This window comes from Cupressus sempervirens, chromosome 8 (assembly GCF_028749045.1).
Source record: "Cupressus sempervirens isolate cs-2001-9-10 chromosome 8, ASM2874904v1, whole genome shotgun sequence".
NCBI classification, from domain to species: Eukaryota; Viridiplantae; Streptophyta; class Pinopsida; order Cupressales; family Cupressaceae; genus Cupressus; species Cupressus sempervirens.
The window spans coordinates 452489814-452514210 of NC_143125.1; the positions used below are offsets into that span (position 1 = coordinate 452489814).

General features: G+C 35.4%; 1 protein-coding gene across 4 annotated transcripts in view; it reads right to left on the reverse strand.

Annotated features, from left to right (window-relative positions):
- Window positions 1–24397, reverse strand: part of TPR9 (Tetratricopeptide repeat (TPR)-like superfamily protein) — a 213803-nt gene that overhangs the window by 26609 nt on the left and 162797 nt on the right. For all 4 annotated transcript variants that reach the window (XM_089798058.1, XM_089798057.1, XM_089798060.1 and 1 more), the window contains one exon: window positions 6688–6810. In XM_089798058.1, coding sequence (XP_089654184.1) covers window positions 6688–6810 — 123 coding nt within the window. The remainder of the gene's footprint in view (window positions 1–6687; window positions 6811–24397) is intronic.

The following is a 24397-nucleotide window of genomic DNA, read 5'->3' on the forward strand; positions in this document are numbered from 1 at the left end:
CTTTGCTGTAATTCTCAAAGCGGACATTTTGTCATGTTCTATCTTTGGCCTGTCACCCTGACTTGATGAAGCTGCTGACAGTGATTGTGTTGGAAATCCCTTTGCCTGATGTGGCTGGGTAAGTATTCACTTATGATGGTTCTCTCAAATTATATATGCCCCCTTGGATCTCCATCCTTTATGTTCTCTGATTTTTATTCCAAACTGCCGTGATCTTATTTTCTGATTGTCGTACCAAATTTTCCTCCCTCATTAGATGCAATTAATTTTCAATTTATATTGTACTGACTGGATAGGTGTATTTCAAAGCTGTGTCTCTACAGTGTTCGTGACCCTTCATGCGAGGTCGTTCTCTATCATAAAGGTTTACTATTTATTAATTATCATTGACCTTAATCACTAGCGGGAGTATAACCAATTTTTAAAAATAATATATAATATAGTAATTTTTATATTATATTCTATTATGTTCTTCCTTGGTCTGAAAGGTATTATTATATAGAGAATCATATTATGATGTTATTTTATTATAACATTGTATAATTATTTATTTAATGAGATATACAAGGTCACCGGGAGACGGGGAGACTTTGAGGTCTCTGGTACTGGTACTGGTACCGATACGGCAATTTTTCAAATAGGAGACAGGGGTACTTGGAGATGGCAAATTTTTTTTAATAGTTTAAAGAGTCTAATACTAAAAGTAAATACAAAATTTGAAAATAGCAATACTGTAAGACTAAAGTAATAATAATAGTAATGTCACATTAAAAATTAAAATAGACTCGTGGAGTCAAAGATTTCAAAACTCACATGATCACAATATTGTATCTCATAGACATTTGTTTTTCGAATATTGCATATGATCACCATCATAGCAGATTGATAATCGCTGAGATTATCATTACATATTCAAATTTTAAATTCAAAAAAGTATAGTTTGACGCTGAATTGCCGATATGCAAACAAAAATGAACACTTTGTACAATAAACAAAAAACAGAAATATATCTAGTATTAGTATGTCGATGGTACTATCATCTACTCCACAAGGTTGTGATCATCCATCTCAAGGTCTTCAGCTATCATGCTCCCCAAAAAATCATCTCTCCAAAAATATTTTAAATGATTTAATCATTTAAATTGTCGAATAAAAATAATTTTTTAAAAGTGTTTCTAATGTTTTTAAAGTTATTAATTTATTAAATAAAATATTTTAAATGATTTAATCATTTAAATTGTCGGTGGTCTTAATTTTTGCATTAAAAACATTAAAATGAGGGCTAAAATATATAAAATTATTTAATATTATATTTTACATTTATATTTTATCAGGAGACTTCGGGGAGACTTCACTTTTTGGTTTAGGAGACGGGGAGACTTTAGGAGACTTCGTCATGAAGTTCCAACCTTTTTTGAGGTCTTCGAAGACGTGAAAAGTCTCCGAGATGTGTCTCGGTCTGCGAGACGCAACTTTTAGGGGGGAGACGGGTCTCCCGGTAACCATGGAGATATATGCTGTTTTATTATTATTTTAGTAACTATAATAAAATATTTTATTATTATAGTTAATATATTTTATTATAGTAATAATAGATTTACTATTATTATTAGTCTATTTAATATTTGACTTCTATTTAATCTATTGAGATAAACTATTTTAATCTTATAATTACTATCAAGAGGGGGTCTTGACAAAGTGACTATTTTGAGTGTGTTTAATTCATTTTTTAAAATTCTTTTCTTGCTCTTTTTATTTCAATTTGTATATTTGTCACTTTGTGTTTGTGAAGTTTGAAGTTGAACTATCAATGGTGAAGTATTATGCTATGGAATGGTTTATTTTTGTATATTTCTTGCATTTCTTTCATATATATCTAAACTTGTGTGTGTGTGTGTGTGTGTGTGTGTGTGCATCCTAATACATCCAAAATTCAAAAAAAAAAAAATCACACATCCGCGCATCAGAATCCCGCACCCACCTCAGAACCAAAATCAATAACTTCGGGATTTGGGACGAATTTTTTCTTCAATTTCATACAATAGAGACAATGACTCTTATTTGATTGCATCTTGCATCATTTGCTAATTTGATCCATTTAGTGGTATAGAAGTTTAACCTATCTAATTTATAATTCACACCACTGTATTAATATATCGATGTCTTTGTAATCCTATATTTTAATCTGCTGACATGGATATGTTTGTCTATTTTTCTGTCTTGATCCGCCCTTTTCAAAGTTGACTTAGATATGCATTAAGTCAATGTTGTGTCATGTCCCCAATTTCTGCCCTTCCTTAGTGACAACATTTCTAGCAGGGTTGGTCTATTATCTAGTTCCCATAGGCCAGCAGAGCGTAGAGGGAACCAAACCAAGGGCTTTGGGAGTCATGCATGAGCTTCCCAAGTAGTTTGGAGCAGTAGACAACAGTTTCCTACAATTTAGGAGAGATTCTTAATTTGAGGGGATTGACTAGGAGTGGTCTAGGAGGCATTTGGAGACCTCGGTGAATGTTTTGGAGACTTAGAGTGCATCTTCTATTTTTTAGGAGGAACTCCTAGTTCAGTGATAGTTCTCTCAGAGGTGCACACAGTAGGGGAGAGTCATTGGGACTCAATTTTGGTTAATTGGGGCTGTCTCCTACTTTTTAGGAGCATCCCTAGATTTTAGGGATGGACTGCCAGTTGACCCATCTTGTCTGGCATCAGTCACAGATAGGTGACAAGATCAAATTCATGTTTGATTGGTCATTTTGGGCCTTTTGGGACCATTTGGAAAATATTTTAATATATTTAAATATTTCCTAAGTTGGTGATCAAATAAATTAAAATAAGGTTAATAATATAACCATTTTGGAGTAATAAGGGGATTCTGGCTTCAGTTGATCAGGTACACCTATGTGTTATAGCTCGTTGGAAAAGTCTCGAATTATTATACATGATTTTTATTATCTGTAGACTTTTTGGTGCCTTCAGCTATGGAATTTTAATAAAGTAATGTTTTTCCTATAGCATGGACAACTTTAATTGGGAAAATGTTATTTTATTATATTTTATTTAAAGGGCAAAGTGTAATTTCCCTTTAGGGTTCGATTTACAGTTGGAAGGGGATACAAGGAGATGGAGACCTAATTTCTTATTATCTTTTGCATATTGAAAAACTTGTTTTTGTGAATTGGCTTTGAGAGAGCAATTCTTCGCCTGCGACGCAAACCCCAAGTTCTGGATTGGCTGGAACGTAGCCCTCAGCAGTTATTGGCATTGGATTCTTCAGACAATGTGCGTTGCTATCAAGGATAGAGTACGCCATTCTTTATTGTGGATTCAGGTTGTAGATTTATGGTTTCAGCGTTGCAGATTGATTCTTTCAGCTGGGACATGATCCTTGCAGTCTTAGGGCTGCCATTTGCAGCGGGTACACCCCACGTGGAATATAGGGAATGCTTGTATTCAGCCTTAGATGTATCCTTGATTCATGTTCATTATTCACCATCCAGTTTGGCATCATTGTTGGATGTAAGCTCCTTGGAACTGCATTGGATTTATTATTTGGCTTTATAAATCAGAAATCTACTTGGTACGATTTATAGCAATTCTGATTTGGCTCTATGCTCCTATTTATTTTCAGTCTCCTTTCATGTTTATTGTTCATTATTCATTACTATTGTGAAAACTATCAAAAAACACAAAACAAAAACAAAACCTTCTACAACTTCTGTCTATTCTCAAAGACCATCAAAGAAATCACAGGAAAATATAGTTTATTAATTTAAAAACTACAGCAGATCAGCAAGGGCATCCATCAGGGATCTTTCATGTTGAACACAATGCAACCACATTTTACTTCATTGTTTCTCAAATGCAAGATACAATGCTTGATTTGAATGATTTTTATTCCCTTAATTTACATAATCACCATACCTCTTCTTGAACTATAGCATCACAACATCCTTAGATATTTGCAGTGGACATAATATATAGAGTTTTATTATTGTTTCAGTGACCAATGCTATTGTATCCCTAAACCATTGAGCATCATGGATCTGATTTTAGACTTTAAGTCTCTTTATTGCTAATTTCTCCAAATCCTTGTCACTGACAATGGATAGATGATGTGGAACTCATAGTAATCATTGCCTTGCAAATATCTCCCATTATAGAGTTAGGCTCATGTCTTGTGTTTGGATATGTATATTATTCCATTTGATGCTCTCTAATTCTTTGTTCCCTGAAGATTGTTTTCTATTTGATCTTCCATCGGCTTGTATGTGTAATATCTCTATCCGTGATAGGCACGAATTTATGGATGATTCTATTAGTCAATGTGTTGAGTATTCCTTGATGATATCAATTAGTAAGTGTCACCTCTTTGTCCATTGACAATAATGAAGGAGTTACAATGCATGGATAGGTATAGACGCCATCCATTCAAACATAGGCTTCTCATTTTATCAATTGTCATTCAGTGCTAATGATATAACTGAAAGTCTTCATCCCCCACTTTGATGATAGAATGGGACATCACTGATATCTAGTATCGACAAAGAAAATTCTATCTTCTTTCCTGATAATATAATCCTTCACACATATAAATCTCACTGATAATTGACAAAGAACAGCCCATCTTCTTTTCCGGTAATATAATTTTCCACACAAATAAAATCTCAGCGCTTGAGACTCCACCAATATATTTGAATCTTCAATAGCTCGCAATTAATATAAATCTTCAGACAGATATATTTCAATGGTACCTGAGAAAAAAATGTGGTAGTACCCAATAATTGGTTTACGAATATATTTTCCACGAGTATAAGCTATCAAAACCGTCCTCTATCCCGTTTCCTGCACCTAGCACTTTGATGCTTCCATCTCTCTCCATTCCAATGTTATTCCTTGTTAATGTGCATGTTGGAGGGGAGAGACAAACTACCCTCATCCATATGTCGCAACTGATATATGTCTGTATGTATGTATGTATTATATTATAGTATTTGATTAGATTAATTATAACTTACATTTTTATACTAATTATATATCAATTTATACATTTGAATTATTATTTATTTATTACAATATTATTTTATTATTTATTATCAAATCTCTTTTGAGAAAAATGGGGACATGACAACACCAGCTGGTTGTGGTGGTTGGACAGCAATAGGCATCTTAACAAATCAGATCTATTCATCTTCTGTTATCAAAGCAACTTGAACAGCTAGGTGACGATCAGCATTAGTAATCATCTCATAAGAATTAGCTTCTGTCATGATATGCCATATTGTACAAACCCTAGCTTGGGTATGTAGATCTTTACTAAAATAAAAATCAGAATTTTGAAATTGTATGATCGGCATTATTTTTTACCAGTTTGTTCAGTTTCCAACCATTTTAATCATTTGTCAAAAATCACATAAAATATTTCAAAAAATCAGAAATATGAAAACCAGGTTTGGTGAAATCCATATCTGGAGGTGTCTATTACATAAATTCATCATAGCCCATTTTATTTCAATATTATTGACCGCCACATGATTCCAAAACAGTCTTGGAAAGGAACCATCGTGCTAATATTGTGCCACTTTGATTTCAAAATTCCGATTCTCCTACACAAATTGTATCCACCTCTTCTGGAATTCTAAGAACTGTTAATTGCCATAAGACACTCTATAACGTTCTAATTTTTTATGAAATAAATAAATAAAATTAATTATTTTAAAACTGTTCAAATAAATGAAACAATGAAAGGATGACTCTATTTTAATCAATTTAATTAGAAGTGACTTCAATAAATAAATATTATTAAAAGTCACTATAATTAATAAAGTTCTCCAGCTTGTTCGAGAAGCTACTTCACAAGGAAAAATTCTAGAAGATTCATCAATTGTTATAACAGGAGGTGTTTGAAATGGATTTGTTATGTTTGAGTTTATTATATTTGATATGAATTTGTCTATTGCTTTGCATTAGTTGAATCTCTGAGGATGCAAACATCAAGAAGATTGACATAAGGGCTGGACAAAACTCTTGTAAGTCACTTCGTCAAGTTCATTCATAGTCTTTCTTCATCAAGATCACTCATGTGTTGCGAGATTCCAACTGATGCTTTTTCAGTCATTTTCGCAAGACAGGTGAATTGTAATTATTATTTAATTAAATACGCTAAGGTTGCAAATAGTAAGTCCCTTAAAACAGAGACAAAGCTCACCATCAGCCACTAGAGAACATATTTAGTCCACAACAAAGGTCTTCTAAACACTAGTATCAGCCTACAAGGACCAAATGATAGACTGAATCCATCAACTCTCCTGCAACTCAAAATTGGGGACATTACACCTTTACTATTTGTAAATGGGAGATTTCTCTTATAATATGCGTCAACGTATTTTGCCTAGCATAATTCTTCAATTATTGCAAAAAGATTATTGTTACATAGGCACTAATGCATTAACATATCAAACATACTCTTATCTATGTTACTCTTCTCGTTAATATTCAATACAAATCATCTTTATCTTGCTGGTGTAGTAAGCAAAGATCACGTGAAACCATAACAACTTGAATATATGCACCAAGATTTCCTTCTTTTTTTTTTTCAAGTTCAATCTTGAGATAATCATCATATTTATGGCATGCCCATTGGCATAAAAAGTTTACTTCCAAGGAAATCAACTATCAAAATTTACTAACCTGTTTAATAGAACATGTCACATCCTGTTTTACAGATATTCCTGATTTAATAGTTGCATCTGGAGATGACATATGCACAATTGCCATGGCATTAACTTTGACTTGTGCTATAAGTAATACAATCTGTTACAAATAAAATGAGCATGTTAGCATTTTGCAGGGTCATCTATCTCAGTGATTGCATATTACAAGATGAAAGTTCATGCTTTCTGAAGGAAAGACAAATGGCGCTAGAAATCGTCATAAAATCCAACAAAACCATAGTGACAATACATGTGGCACTCCTAGAAAGAAAAAACTCCGGGAAGATATTTCAAAAACAAGTTGTCTGAAACTCATTCAAGGCAAGTAGTGATCACAAATTACTGTTTGTTTCTTTCTGAGATAATTGGGCCAATGATTTTACAAAAACAGATTGGACTTCATATCTTACAAAAAAGTTTAAAGCTACTTTTAATTTGAAATGAAACAAAAAGTCAAGCAGGAAGATTTTTGTATGACTCCTTCAAATAACAGTGAAAGGAGGATGGGATGTAAACCCTTGAAAATGGGAAAAAAGGAGAGACAATAGAACAGCAGGTCATATTAGCCCCTGAAATTACTAGCAACTATGCATATTCTGAAAAGAAGCGACACCTGACATTTTGGGGGTATTTATAGCCCTGAAAATATTTTAAAATAAAATGGAGAAGGGACCAACTTTGCGAACATAGTTGGATGATATTGCCTAACATGTCAGTAGCCATTGTCAATAAGAGAAAGAACCAATAATATATTAATTGACAATACATATTAAAATAAAGGAGACCCAGATAAAAGGAGTGATCCAGAAACTGTAAATGTTTTCCACTGAAGTAAATGTAAAAGAAAGGTCCAAAACTAATCGAAATACCTATCACAAGATAAAAACATTCCTATAAATTAGATGGTTCAAACTTCACATATTTTCTTTTTGAATAGCCCAACTGAGAGGATATTTGTGTTAATGTCTCTTATTGCGTTTAATGTAGAAACAAAATATAAGAGCTTGGGGCAGGCAAAGAGATTTATTTTTACAATAAGAAAGCTACTCTACAAATATTACATTACGAGTAAGAAACCTGTATCATGACAAGCTATGATGATGTTGTAGCAGATGGCTGTCCAAATGTTTTACTTCTAGTAAAACAAAACCTAAAGACAGGTACAGAAAGAAAAGGACAATAAATAGAATATATAAATTTCCATAAATGACCACCTGTAGGTCAACAGAACTAGAAGAGTACATTCAGTTGAACACATAATTAAAGTGACAGAAGTAATGGGGAAAATGCCTAGCTATTGAATTCCATACCATAAGAATTAAGTACATACAGTCCTGTGTAGGGGAGAGTCCTAATAAAAATATATCATGTTGGATGCCATAGCACAATCCATTTTGTCGACATGCATTTTAATTTAACATAATAAATCAGCTACATCTCTTTGTAGCTGTGTAATTAGCTTGTGTGAGAAGCTACAAACATTAGTTTGAATATAGATAGACCATTCTCTTATCCGTATGACCATATATGTTTGTCCATTTTCTTTTGCAAGCAGGTACACTACAAGTTGTATGATTAGTTTTTGAACTGCAAGAAAGAAATACAACCCCAAATCGAAGAGAACGTACATTTTTGTGGAGGGGATATATTGAGACAAATTTTTGTTTGCAAGTAGGTTTGGAGACCTCTTAACAAATTTTTGTTTGAGGACAATTACCCAATTCCATCTTTCTCCTTTGCCAAATGGTTTCAATTAAAACCAAGTAAAGATATTACACAAGATATCAATAGCTATTTCTAGTAAATAAGTATGACTATGTGTGAAATTGATATGGAAAGAATAGCAATGTCTCATAGACAATGAATAAATATGCTATGAAAGTTGTTTCTTTACCACTGCTGGTAATAAAGGAATGTAGCAGTCTGATATGCGATATGCTTATGCAATTGATATGTATTTCTTTTAGCAATTGGATTGTTGTGCTCGTCATCCATCAAAACAAGTTCCCTAAGCCTAACAACTTCAAAACTCACAAAACAACAAACACAGTTGATGATCATGTGTCTACTACATCTAAAGGTATGGCTACTTTTTTTCTGTGTATCATCCTAATCATAAGTACACTCATTTATCTAAACCTTTGCCTACAACGATGACGAAGTTGCTTAGTGCTAGCATGCTGAATCTTTCTCCTATCTATCCTATTGACTAGCAAACCAATGCTTAAAGTTAAGTCATTCGATCAAAATGCTTTTTGTCAATACCATCATCCATAGTTCAAAATCTTGTTCTCTGCCACTTATTGCTGAGGCAAAAAAAAATTATTTCTTGGCAAATATTGGAGATAAATTGGTAACTTCTCAAGAAAATATTGGAAAATTTTTAAATGACTTAAATTTAATTAAAAATGTAATTTTCTGCAAAATTCGATAAATAGATGCATCTAATGAGTCCTTAAATGAGTAAACAAGCCAAACAAGCTATCCTAGATATATATAAATGCAATAAGTAACAAAATCACATCCTCATGTAGAATACCAATGTAGTTAGAGACTCTGAACTGTAAAATAAACTACAAATAGCAAATTGGCTTTGTAAAGCCAACTTTTCATTTTTGCAATTCCAAAGCCAACTTTGATCCCTATCACCAAATTGGGGTGGTAAACCGAAAGAATACAAGCACAAAGTCCTAACTAAAGACTTCTAGACCAATTCAGCTGAGATGAATATGAGACGATGAGAATGTTGCAACGAATATTTGTAAACTTAATCAAGACATCTGAACATTTCCCTACAACTAACCAACTATAAGATGATGTAGATTGTACCCATCGATACTATGAAGAATAGAAAGATGAAGATCTTCCTCCAATAAAATGGTCTACTTTTGAAACTTACAGATTTGACAAAATTAATGAAGCTAGTTACCAAGTATACCATTTGGTGGGTAGATCAGAAAATTCACAAACTGATGGAAAAGAATATCACCATATTATTTGATGGGCAACATGGAAGCTCACTCTTCCAATGATGTTGAAGCAACCCACAGTGCTGAGAAACCTAAAGGCTGAAGTATAAAAGGAAAGATACAGCAAAAACTTCAGCAAGATCAAGAAGAAAGAAGGTTGCAAACCAGAAAAAGAAATCAAATCAGGCTCATTCTTCAACTTGCACTTCATCCATAAAGGAGATTGAATTCACGAATCAAAACAGAATATCAATTGTTGAAAACAAACCACAAGTAGAGATGGAAATTCCTCCTCTAATTCATGAACAAAATGCAGAACCAATTGAGTAGGAAATCCAAGAAGAGAAAACAGTAAGTTCTCGGGAGAAGTTTGCAACTTCAGGGCAATATATCACCAACTTTTCGGTGAGAAGTTTCAAAATTCTCGACTTTGTTTTCTTGCGCGAAAAGCTGTGTATTTTCTTGGAAGCTGTAACTTCTTGCGAGAAGCTGGTTTATCACCGATTTATCTGTGCAATTTTGATCTATGCCATCATCAACTTGATCATGATATTCAAACGTGTGATGCATTGAAAAATGCTATTCAAGATCTTATTGATTCAAAGTTCAAATGCTATATCTATTGATGTTGAGGTTAATAGTAATATTAACTCTGTAGCACCTCCTAATCAAAATTTGCAAATATACACCAACCTTTTGCCTTCGCATTCAACAAATATCATTAATCAACCTTCTTCTCCTATTACTAAAATTAGTTATGATGATAAGGTAGAAGAAGCTAATCATGTGGTTAATCATGTTGAACCTCAACCTCAACCTTTAGTCTTACCTTCAAACCTAAAACTTCACTTCCTATCACCTTTGATCATTCAAATTTGTTTAAATGTCATGGACCCCTAAATAATGTATTAAATCTTAATTATACATATACATGTTTGATCAATCAAAATATAATATTATTTTAATAAATTAATCAATTAAACTCTATATACCAATTCATAAATTTATTGATCAATATTACAATGAAATCGATAAACAATTATATCAAAATATATATTGAATAATAATCAATTAATTAAATCAAAAGATATTAATTGAAACTGATTAATACTACAAAAAATGTATTAACAATAATTTAAAAAGTCAATATTAGATTGAAGTAAAAGTATTTCATAACATTTAAGCAATGGACTGGAAGTTTTTAGATTTAATATAATAGGGTGGACTGGAAGTTTTTAAAATGTGGACTGGAAGCTTTTGGATTTAATAAGAGATTTTTGGAGATGGTCCTTTTGCTAGTTTCCTCTGCTACCTTCTCTGTGCTGGTTAATGGTTCTCCAACTCCTTTCTTCCAAGCCTCCCGTGTGTTAAGGCAAGGAGATCTGCTCTCTCCTATCCTCTTCATTCTTATGACTGAATGCTTAGGTAGATATGTGGAAAAAATGGTTACTTTGGGGGAATTTGTTGGGCTTAGACCTTCCTCTAAGAATCTTACTTTTTCTCATCAGCAATTTGTGGATGACTCGATTGTTATGGGACAAGTTTCTGTGAAAAATGTGAGAAACATTAAGAGAGTTCTTGAGGATTATGGGCAGGCTACTGGTAAAATTATAAATTGGAATAAGAGTGTGATTTATTTTATCAATGTCAGTGAAATTAGACAAAATAAAATTAAAAGAATCATTGGTTTGGGATTGGTACCCTTCCAGTCTCGTATCTTGGGTCACCTCTCTGTCTCAACTCTCCAAAAACCTTCTGGAGTTCTTTGATTGACAAAATCCATTCAAAATTAGCTGGCTGGAAAGGATCCCTCCTTAGCCAAGCTGGAAAGGTAATTGTTCTTAAATCAATGCTACAAAGCTTGCCTTTGTATGCTTTGAGTGTGTTTATGATTCCCAGAAAGTTTTCTTTAACAATTGAGAAGATTCAAAAACAATTTTTATGGACGGGTATGGAAAAGAAGAAAAGAATGGCTTTAATTGCTTGGGATAAAATCTGCATGCCTATCAACAAAGGAGGTCTTGGTCTTAGAAGGGTTTTAACAATGAATGATTCTCTTCTTGCTAAGCCTATTTGGAGATGACATCAAGAGGAGGGAGAATGGAGAGACATTTGGAATGATAAATATAATACAGAGAACCTTGGGTTTAACCTCTTCCTTAGTAATGAGGTGTCCCAAGGGGGTTCTGAAATTTGGAAACATGTTCACAAAATAAGCAGATTATAAAAAAAGGTTCAGATGGAAGGCAGGAAATGGTAGGAATATTCTTTTTTGGGATGATCTTTGGATTCTTGATCATGCCCTCAGTTCTAATCAAAGGTGGAATGGATTTACGGATCAAAGCAAGAACATGTTTGGAATCTTTGTTGCTGATTATTGGGAAGAGGAAAAATGGGTTAACCTCAATAGAGTGGATATCAATCTTAATGATCTCAACAAAATCCTAAATGTTGTTTTTCTTTAATTCAAGAGGAGGATACTTTAATATGGAAGTATAATCCCAATGAACTGTTCTTTGTTTCATCTTTATATACCAATGCTTTTGAGGAATATCAGGCACCTTGTTGGGCTAAAGCTTGGTATAAAGGAATGACCCCTAAAGTTAACATTTTTTTCTGGACTCTTTTGCAGGACAAAATTCTAACCACTGATTTGATGAAGAGAGGTATGAATTTTGTTAACAAGTGCTATGTTTGCAAGGAAGTGAAAGAGTCATTTAATCATTTGACTATTCACTGCTCTTATACTAGAAGGTTATGGGAAAGGATATTTGGTTTCCTGTATTTGATTTGGGTCTCCCCGCTTACTATTCAAGAGTTCTTTAAAGGATGGAAGCCTCCTACTTGTAATACATTGATCATGAAGCTTTGGGATTTTAACCTCCCTTTTCTTTGTTAGGGAGTGTGGAAGAAAAGAAATGATAGGGCGTTTAGGGGTAAGGAGACTAACTCTGTCCAATTGTTCTATAAGATCAAGCATCTGGTGATTGAGAATATTAGGACTATTGGAAAAGGGCATCATCCCCAAACAGATTGAGAAGAAAAAGTGATTCAGAAATGGAATTCGGATGGGTTAAGTGTTTCTCAAAATGGGAATAACCTTAGGGATCTGGCTAGGTGGGATTGCCCTCCTCAAGGCTGGTGCAAGATTAATTTTGATGGGGCCTCGAAGGGCAACCCAGGGACGGCGAGCTGTGGTGTCATCATTAGAAACATGAATGGGGATAGTTTGGGTGTGATGGCCATCCCTATTGGGGAACAAACAAATCATGTGGCAAAAGCCAGTGCTGCTCTCTATGGTCTTAGTTATGCCAAGACTATGAATTTGGACAAGATTTGGCTAGAGGGAGACTCTCTCAATATTATTAATTATCTCAATAAAGTTAACAATTCTTCTTGGAAAATTCATAATATTATTTGTAAGGTCATTTGTTTAATTAATTCTTTTCAGACTTGTATAATCACTCATAACTATAGAGAAACTAATCATGTTGCTGATTAGGCTGCGAATATGGCTTGCAAAAGTGATGAAAAGCTGATTTGGAATCAAGTTGATGATATCCCTTTCGAGGGAGTATCCTTGATTGAGTATGATAAGGTGAGAAGTAGGCGAAAAGGGTTTATTAATGATAAATAATACTATAAGAATTAATTATTACTGGAGCAAATTTGGGGAGGCATGGATTATGATTAGTTGGGCAGAGGCTTTTTATTCATTGCCACACAAATTGGAGGGACGTTTATGTATCAATTCCCTCTGCTTTAATATCAACACTGGGCCTTTCTTTCTAAAAGTGTACTCTGAGATAGTGACAATCTGCAACAATTTGAAAGAAATGAGAGGAAGGAGAAAGAGGGTCAAACCAGCTAGTTGTAAGGACTGGAAAAAGGAGAAGATTTGGGATATTCTGGAATAGGGGAAGTTTACGGGTTTTATGAAGAAGCTTAAAGGCAGTAACCCTTCTATTACATGCCAATTCATTAAAACATGGAAGGATGGGAGCATTTTGATGGGTAATCAGAGAATGGAAGTTACTGAGGACATCATAGCGGAAGCTACGGACCTTGATACGGAGGGGATCAACTTTTACAGAGGGAAAGCTTTCAGACCAGGCAGTGGAGGAATTTGCGGAAATGGCAAACGAACAAAATAAACTGGTGAAAATTGGTAATTCTTATTTTAGCCATGGTTCTATATCTCGCCCCTAGAGGTTTGTCATGTTCATTGTTATTGAATACTTAACTTTGGATGGCCACTTTACTAAGATATTTGGATACCACTTTATGCTAGTGAACCATTTGAGGCATAGGGTTAAGCTTAATCTGCCCTTCTACCTCAGGCAATCGTTGGGTACTACAATTTTAGCTATTCAGAATGATCTTGAGGGTGACCATGCTTGTCACGAGGGTTTAATGGTGCTATTTATGAACCTCCTTATCAAAAAAAGTGGATAAACCCTAGTTTAGTAAGAAAACCATGGAATGTAAGACGGAGGGGAGTAAACAGGATGAGGGCTTTCATGAAGACACGGAGGATGAGTCTGAGGAGATTGAGGTTAAGAAGAAAAAAATTGGAGCCTAGCAGCTCGTCTGGGAAGAGAAGGAAGATTAAGGAGACTGATTCAGATGTGGATACGGATTCTGAAGAGGAGTTGGAAGAGGGCAAAGGGAAAAGTGATATTGCAGGTAAAGTCTCTAAAAACATGAGGAAGAAAGCAGACAGGGCCCCAAGCATACCTTCTGATGATGAACCTCTGATTAAGAGGATGGAGGGAAAAGGGAAACATGCACTTCGCAAAGGGAAGATGAATGCTAAAGGGCATGTGGAGACCAATTATGAAAGAGATAATGTTGGTGGGGACAAGGATGACCTTACTCGTAACAAGGGCAATGATGACCAAGGGTTTTTTAAAGGGATTTTTGGCAATCAGGGGCTAATGAAGAAGGAGATTAGTAGTTTGCAGCTACATTGTTAGAGAATTTGACTAGCTCAACAAAACTACTAGAGGGGAGAGAACTCTGGGACAGCATATTGATAAATTCTCTGAGGTGATTGGTAACGTTGAAAAGGTTAAGAACTTAATGAAACATGTTCCATCCCTCGAAGCCAAAAACAGAGCTCTAGATCAGCTGATAAAAGATTTCCAGAAAAAGATAGATGGTCTGGATAACAAAGTGGTTAATATGGAGAAGACAGTCAAGAAACTAGCTAATCAGAATTGCTCTATTCTAAAGATAGTGGCTAACAACATTAACACTCTCCTGAATAAATTTGAACAAGGGTAGGATCAAGGTTCCAAGGAAGTGAAAGATGATCAAGGACCTAGCAAGCGCACCAAGGCCAACTCGAAGAAGACAGAGGATGTCGAAGCCAAAGAAATGTACAATCTGAAGGCCTCTACAAAAAACATGAATATCCTATTAGATCAGGCAACGGATCTACTGAAGACCTTGTAGCTGGTTTTGTGTTGTCTTTTTGCTTTCTTTTTGCTGCCTTTTCCAACTTGTTGTTTTTAGCTACTTGTTTTAGCTTGTACTACTCTTGGTGTTGATGCATAGTTCTTCTGGGTTTCTTAGTTTTTATTTCTCTGCTACTCTATACAAGGTTTCGGGTCCTTTAAAACCTATTTTTATTTAATCAAAACATTTAAGCAATGGAAACTTGGTTGGACGCGAATGATCCCCATTTATAAATATCAAGTAGCCGAATCATTTAGGGGACACACGAGATGAGGAATATAAAAATAAAAAATAAACAACGGAACCACTTTTAAGTTATTGCATGTGGTTCAAAACATTAAAAGTGAATAGGGATGCTTAGGTGGACAATATGAAGGTTTGACAATTTGATAAGGTAAGACCCAGTCTAGTGAGCACAATCATGTTAGACACTGCCTTCTCCCAAATATGACATGCGTAAAAAAGTAATGTGGAAAGTAGATAAACCCCTTCCATTGCCTTGACAGTGGGAAAGGCATTACTCGCAAGATAGACTGCTGCCCAATTGGAACAAACAGGGAGATAAGGATAGTGGTACGTGGATAAGGTGAGGTGTCGCATTAATTACTCTCAGTCATCTAGAAAAGGGGGATTATACCAAACAAGGAGCACTAGATAACCCTTGTACATGTTCTTTTAGATCCCTAAAATATTAGTATTAAAAATAATATATCGAAACCCACCACATATATATTGTCAAATATGATATATTAATTAATTTAAATCATATTAAAATTACAAGGTATTGAACAAGTAAATAGAAATCGATGTTAAGGAATATGATATGAGTGTGTGTGTGAGAGAGAGTTATGAAATATTATATATATACATTAACTTGATCCATAAATAAATGTATATCTAATAGGACTTATTATACAAAGGAAGTTTAAGTAGAACTATATTTATGAATTCTATATGACTATATCTAACTTGTAATGCCAAGGGAATTAAGATGATTACAACCAATTTCCTTATTCTCTTACTATACTCCTGGAAGTTGATAGATGGTGTTGTGTAGGGAGAGGTGGAGTAAAACCAAAGTATGTACTAGTGTCAAGCATCCTACGACAAGTAAATCCACGGTCTTCTTAGGGTAGGTGTAGGAGGGAAGGAAGGAATCAATGGTTCAATTGTGTTAATTACTAGATGCATTATAAGATATATATTTTACTTAAAATTAATTAAGTTGTTTGTGTAGTAATATATATTAAAATCTGCTTATTGACAACCCCCGAGTAGGGGAAATTACAAGTAGTGTCAAAGTACAATCCTGCCATCCTGTGAGGGGCATACATGCCAAATCAAAAGAAAGGAAATAAAGGCAAAATGAATGATCAATTAGCAAACAAAATGAGATCATTTATGAAACAAGCAAATCAGACCAACCAAGCACTACTCATACTATTATAAAACATGGGAAACTGAATTGAAAGCCTTAAAAATAATTCTATTGGGAGAGACATGAGTTCCAACCATTCAGAAATTAAAAATAATAGAGGTTATCTATCTTGTAGCATACCTGACCCCCCCTTCCTACCCAGAATAGTGGCATCATAAGAAGAGGAGGATATAGAACAACCTACAAATAGTGCAGTAGAGAATGCTAGAGCCTATGCTAGTCTAGAACCTGAAATTAGAGAACTTATAATATTTACTGAATTTTGTGAAGGGCAAAAACATGGGGCACAAAAAAGAACGAAAGTGAACTCAAACAAGGACCTTAAGGAAAAAGTAAGCAAAGTTCACATCCCGAACATTGATGGATTAGGGAAAATCACAACATATGATTGATTGCAGACTCTAAACACTTACCTCACCTTTAGCCCCATGACGGAGGAAGATGCACTCCAATTTGCTACCTTACACCTAAAGGGAAGAGCACATTAATGGTAGTTTTACAAAACTCACACCCGAGGCAACCAAAATATTACAACCTATAAGGAATTTACGCAAAGACTCATCTATAGATTTGATAGGAAAAATCCGCAAGAAGACTTTAAAAGACTAGCACATATCAAACAAGGAACAGTTGAAAATCTTATTAATGAATTCCAGAGAATTTCAGTGTGAGTGACAAGAATAGATGAAGATAGACTCACATATTTATTCATAGATGGATTAAAGGATCTACTTAAGCATTAGTAAATGCTCTAAAACTGGAAAATCTTGAGGGTGCTTTTCAAACAACTTTAAATTTAGAGACTTCATCCACAAATAGAAAAGAAACAAATATGTACACAAAAAGCTTCTACAAGAGGGATAGTCGCTAGAAAGACTTCCTACCAAAAGAAGAGCTTAAGAAAAAGATCTTATGTTTCAAATGCCAAGAACCTTGGAGGCAAAGGCACACTTGTCACCAAAAAGAATCAGAAGAGAAAATTTGGTGCTACAAGTGTAAGGAGAAATGGGGTCTTGGGCATATATGACACAAGAGAGAGAGAACCCCCAACACAAAACAATACTCAATATAGAGACTGAAATAAAGTTGAACAAAAGAGCAAAACATGATGAAGGGGAGAGCAAAATTGACCAAGAGGCGAATGAAGAATTGGGAAACACTTTTGGAAACATCGATTATCAACCTCCTTCCACAAGCAATATTAATAACATAAATGTTTGTAAGTCCTTAAGAAATCATTGAGGAAAGGTTATCTATTGCAAGTCTAAAAATGAATCAATAAAAAGAAGAGTAGATAATAATGCAAATACTTTGAATCTTAAAGCACTTATGGTACTCTCTATGTTTACCTCATCTTTAAACATTAATATGTATGCTTTATTGAAATGTCCCTTTTTCGATTTTTTATGATATTTCAAGCCTCTAATCAGATCTTTAAGATCAAACAACCAATCTTTCAAAGATCCACCAATTTCTCAATAAACCCCAAATCGGGTATGTCGGAAATGGTGCCAAAAACTTCACAGCTTCACATATTATTAGTAAATCTGAAAGTGGACACTTTTATAGAAATTTCAGCAGATAAACAGCCCACAAAATGACATTTTCAGATCTGTATAACATTTACACAACAGCTCCCAAATGGAGGATAAAAACAATGCTCATCGAGCTCCCGAAAACAACATAGAATAGCCCAGAAACACCACAAAAACACTAATAATCTATCACAGAAGTATAATCACGACCAAATACATATATTCAACTCTATTTTAACATCTAAAAGTCTATAATACAGCAGAAATCCAAACTGATATGAAATACTCAACCGGAAACACCAAACTCTTACAAAAAACACACTCGAAAAACCACAAATCTGCACTGTTCAGCACAAAGGCAAACTCTGCATGAGCATGCACATGGAATGGCTTCAAACTCCCGTCCTTAGCCTTCCTAGAAACCTGCAAACTCCCGTTCTTGGGTCTCCTTCTCCACAGGTTTGGCAGCCTCTGAAGAACAACAAAGAAATGAGCCAAAATCAAGTTCTGGAATCAGCCCAAAATGCCTCCAAACCCCTTAAAAGAGGGCATAACCCTAACTCACGTCCAAGAGGGGTTAATAAAACATATTTTAATAATAATAATTCATTTATTAGTCCATTAGCTTCCAAAGATTATCCCCTTTTTCTGAAACTTCACCTTTTTGGGCCTGCCTGCCTTAGCAAAGATTATTATTTTTAATTATTTGAAAAGGGGACATGACAAGTCCTCCCCTTCCAAATATTGCTTGTCCTCAAGCAATGGTTGAACAATAAACCAATCAATCCACCTGGATCCCAAATGTAGTCATGATCTATACTATTGTCAATTAACATAGGCTCCTGCAATATCCTTTGCAATATAACCAAGAGAAATCCATAATCAAACTGACAATTACTGCTCAACCAAACTCCAAAGTCACAACTTCCGCAGTCGAAAACCCACGAGACACAAACTCTTAGAACATCAAAACCAAGTAAAGTGGACAAATCAAACTGCCAACACAGTAAATACCATCAATGCATCCCACTAGCTTATACGAAATGTACAATCCAACTCTGCAACAATGGTGAATGCTCCCGAATGTAACTGTACCAAGTATGGAGAATCCACAAACTGTACAACTCCTGCAGTCAACACAACTCTGCAGATCACCAGCCACTGTCTCATAACCATAACTCCCATGCACCCCTGATGGTGAAAAGCCATCACAAGACAAATAGCAAGAAATGGAACCCAAACCAAATTTTCCTGCCATCAACTCCTCAACACAAGGATCAAATGCTAACTGATGTACATACCCTGCAATATAATGTTGATAAAAAAAACCAACCTCAGTCAACAGCTCACCATGAACAAGTGATACAACCCACTGTGACTGATCACCAGCTAAGTCAAGAGATGTCATAGCCAAAGGAGTAGAATCAATAACAACAATTGTTGAAGCATCACTCCCAAAGTCTTGCTCTAAGTCATGTATTATCAAGCTGTCAACCATAGAACCTATCGCCATGTCATGCCCATCACAACTCTCATCCCGAGGCGTCAAACCATCCCATAACTGATGACAAACACTAGGAACCAAAGTACATCTCTGTATCATCATCTCATCAACATGGTCATCAAAGGTAAATTGATGAGCGTACCTCACAGTGTAATGCCGATAGAATGCGCCAATCTCAGTCAGTGGCTCAGACTGCAATCCAGATGAAACTAACTGCAATTGATCATTAACCATGTTGGAACTGACTACTACCTCCGAAGATATCACCAAGGGAGTAGTATTACTAGCAGGAACCATGCCAACTGTTGGCTCACCAACATCACACATGATCTTTGATACATCTCTAGTCTCTGTGCCATCAGTACTAGAGGCCACCACCATGTCAGGCATACAACAATCTGCTACAGCACCCAACTCAACTGAACCTGACTCTAGTGGGAACAAACCTGATATGCCAATGTTAGTATCAAGGATGGATGCATCCCCATCTCCACTGTCTCTGACAATCTCGGCCATGGACATCCTCAGATCACCAAACACCACAGCTTATGACTGTATAGAATCAGGTAAAGACCGTAGTCGCTCTAACTCCATGGTCACCTTAGTCAAATGAAACTGTGACTCCTCGAAAGCCAACTGTGTACTCTCAAGAATCTCAGAAGTCACCTCGAGTTGCTGAGTAAGCTCACTCACCTCATCTTCCTTGGCCAATAATGCATCATATGCTGTACTCCCCCACTCCATAAGATAATCTCTGTCGGCTACCAACTGCATATAATTCTGTCTCAAAATTCGAATAGCCTCCCATAAACAGTGGATCTCTGTAAAGGAAAGATAACTACCTTCCTGCTCATCACTAGTAGGAGAACCCCATCCATAAACTGCTAACAACTAACGAGCAGCATCGAAATGCTGGCAAGTGATAGCAATGTCTTGGTCACTAACTCTCAACTGATTAGACACATGATGGCACTGGCTTGACTGTCTCCTACAAACCTCCTCTGATGCACTGTCTAAAGGAGTATCCTCAAAGTTACTAGTCTCTAGAGTATTACCATCCATATCCTGTGAATCAACTCTAAAGCTCATATCAACATACGAAGTATCAAAAACTGTAGCACTGCTGTCCAACTCCTCTGTACCCAAAGAAACTAAGTCTTCAAAACTGCCCACTGCATCCTCTTGGATGTCATCAATGCCAATATGATCCTAGGACTCATCTGTACACACTGCCAAATATGAAAGATCATTAACACATTCCAGCAAGTATGGTCGACTGGATATATGAACAAAGCCCAACACCGGTGTATAAAAACTAATACCAACATATAATAAGCTCCTGGCACAAGAAAAGACAACACCGTGCAATCTGCTAATCAAATCCATGATAGCACCCAAACAATCACTGCTACCAAAAAGTGTTAAAGATTTCCAGTCAACTGAATTCCAAATGCCAATATAACAATCTCGAGTCCATATCCGTAAACTATAATCAACTGGTAACTCAAGCAAACTCCTCACCTGAGTAATATGACCAATACCAACTAACTCCACATACCTATCTGACATTGTCCCTGTATCCTGGATGTGAATGCAAGATGAACTCGCAACATTATCAACGACCACTATGATCTACCATTCGCAGAAAGTTGAGTATCAAGAGTGCAAGATGAAACTAAACTCAACTCCATGCCATGCTTATCCCCATGTCTCTCCCAGTCTTGTAATGCCAATGGAGTATTCACCAAAGAAGCTCGAGTGTCCTCAAGCTCATGAGAAAGCTTATCAACTTCCTCCTCCTTCCTCCTCAAGGCATTTGAATAGTCTCCGACAAGGCTAAGAAGATAGTCACGATCTGATAGAAGATGTAAATAACTCAACTTCATCGTTTCCATTCCTTCCCTAATCGCTTGTAAGTCAACACAAGGAGACTTTGCCTGAACTCCCTTATGTCTACCCTGTAACTGAATCATCTGAATGTGATCCTCTATCATATCCCGCATCCTGTCATGATGAGATAATGAAGTCACAATACTATCTTTGTTCACCTTCAGCTGGCTGGACAAATCATGTGAAGTACTACCTACCTCAACCTCATGTGACGAAGCATCTAACTGTGCCTGGTACTCTTTCTCAGCAAAGTCATGAATGCTCAATGTCTGCTCATCTCTACCAGGTATCTCACCATCATGCACAACAACATCCTCATAATCATCATCTAAACCCACTACCTCCTGTGGCAGAGTAGAATCTGAGACCTGTGCCTGGCTATAAACTAGTTTCTCAAACTCCTCATGCAAGTTCTTGGTAATTGTGTCATCTTCCCTATGAGAAAATCTGCCAAATAGAAATCCAGTCAACTTATCCACCTTAGCTGGGTCGGACAACATGTCATTCATCATATGGTGGTGCTCAACCAACTGTTCAGACATGTCATGGCTTATTTTCATAAGTTTATCTCGAATGTCTAAATAACCATCCTTTCTACTGTTTTGACTCTGGATATCAATTGTCCAAGATCGTGTCCTCTAAGACTCTGTACTATACCTGTCCATTCTGGATAAAGTAGAGTGTAACCCCAATAGGTTATAACTTCTTCAAACACCAAGAACTATCATGCAAATGATTAGAAGTAGCATGCAACCATAGATTTTGACATGCAGCTGATTAGAAGCAACATGCAACCACCAAATTCACCAAGAACTAACATGCAAATGATTAGAAGTAGCATGCAACCATAAATTTTGACATGCAGCTGATTAGAAGCAACATGCAACCACCAAATTCACCAAGAACTAACATGCAAATGATTAGAAGTAGCATGCAACCATAAATTTTGACATGCAGCTGATTAGAAGCAACATGCAACCATAAATTTTGACATGCAAGATTTAGGTAGTTGTCAAAACTGACATGCAAACTTCTACAACCACCAAACTCACCAAGAACTAACATGCAAATGATTAGAAGTAGCATGCAACCATAGATTTTGACATGCAGCTGATTAGAAGCAACATGCAACCACCAAATTCACCAAGAACTAACATGCAAATGATTAGAGGTAGCATGCAACCATAGATTTTGACATGCAGCTGATTAGAAGCAACATGCAACCACCAAATTCACCAAGAACTAACATGCAAATGATTAGAAGTAGCATGCAACCATAAATTTTGACATGCAGCTGATTAGAAGCAACCCGCAACCATAAATTATGACATACAAGATTTGGGTAGTTCTCAAAACTGACATGCAAACTTCTACAAACCCTCAGGCTGGCAAGATCATAGCTCTGATACCACTGAAATGTCTTTTTTCTAATTTTTTATGATATTTCAAGCCTCTAATCAGATCTTTAAGATCAAACAACCAATCTTTCAAAGATCCACCAATTTCTCAATAAACCCCAAATCGGGTATGCCGGAAATGGTGCCAAAAACTTCACAGCTTCACATATTATTAGTAAATCTGACAGTGGACACTTTTATAGAAATTTCAGCTGCATAACAGCCCACAAAATGACATTTTCAGATCTGTATAACATTTACACAACAGCTCCCAAACGGAGGATAAAAACAATGCTCATCGGGCTCCCGAAAACAACATAGAATAGCTTGAAAACACCACAAAAACACTAATAATCTATCACAGAAGTATAATCACGACCAAATACATATATTCAGCTCTATTTTAACATCTAAAAGTCTGAAATACAGCAGCAACCCAAACTGATATGAAATACTCAACCGGAAACACCAAACTCTTAAAAAAACACACCCGAAAAATCACAAATCTGCACTGTTCAGCACAAGAGAAAACTCTGCATGAGCATGCACATGGAATGGCTTCAAACTCCCATCCTTAGCCTTCCTGGAAACATGCAAACTCCCGTTCTTGGGTCTCCTTCTCGACAGGTTTGGTAGCCTCTGAAGAACAACAAAGAAATGAGCCAAAATCAAGTTTTGGAATCAGCCCAAAATGCCTCCAAACCCCTTAAAAGAGGGCATAACCCTAACTCACGTCCAAGAGGGGTTAATAAAACATATTTTAATAATAATAATTCATTTATTAGTCCATTAGTTTCCAAAGATTATCTCCTTTTTCTGAAACTTCACCTTTTTGGGCCTACCTACCTTAGCAAAGATTATTATTTTTAATTATTTGAAAAGGGGACATGACATTTATGATCTCATTTAGTATCTTTAATTTGGTGTAGTCCTATCATAGATGATAAGAACAACTGGAGAAGGTTGAAATGCTATTATACACACAAGATTTAGGAATAATAATAAAGCAAAAACTAAGAAAGTCTATATAGGCACCACTATGGGATAAGTTTATAAGACCATTCTTCTAGAAGATAAGAGACATTAAAGTTATCGATTTTGACTTTCCAAGCATAAAAGGCAAAAATATATTTGCTTGAGGGAAAGCAAATTTAGAAGGGGTGGACTATCACAGACCCCTAAATAAGGTATTAAATCTTAATAATGCATATACATGTTTGATCAATCAAAATATAAAATATTATTTTAATAAACTAATCAATTAAACTAAAAGTAAATATGGTCACTTAGGTGGGAAATATTACAATTATATCAATAATAAAATTATCTCAAAATATATATTAAATAATACTCAATTAAGTAAATCAAAAGATATTAATTGAGAAGGATTTATACTATAATAAAAAAATATTAACAATAATCAAAGCAAAATCAATATCAAATTGAAGTAAACATCTTTCATAATATTTAAGCATCGGACACTTGGCGGGATCA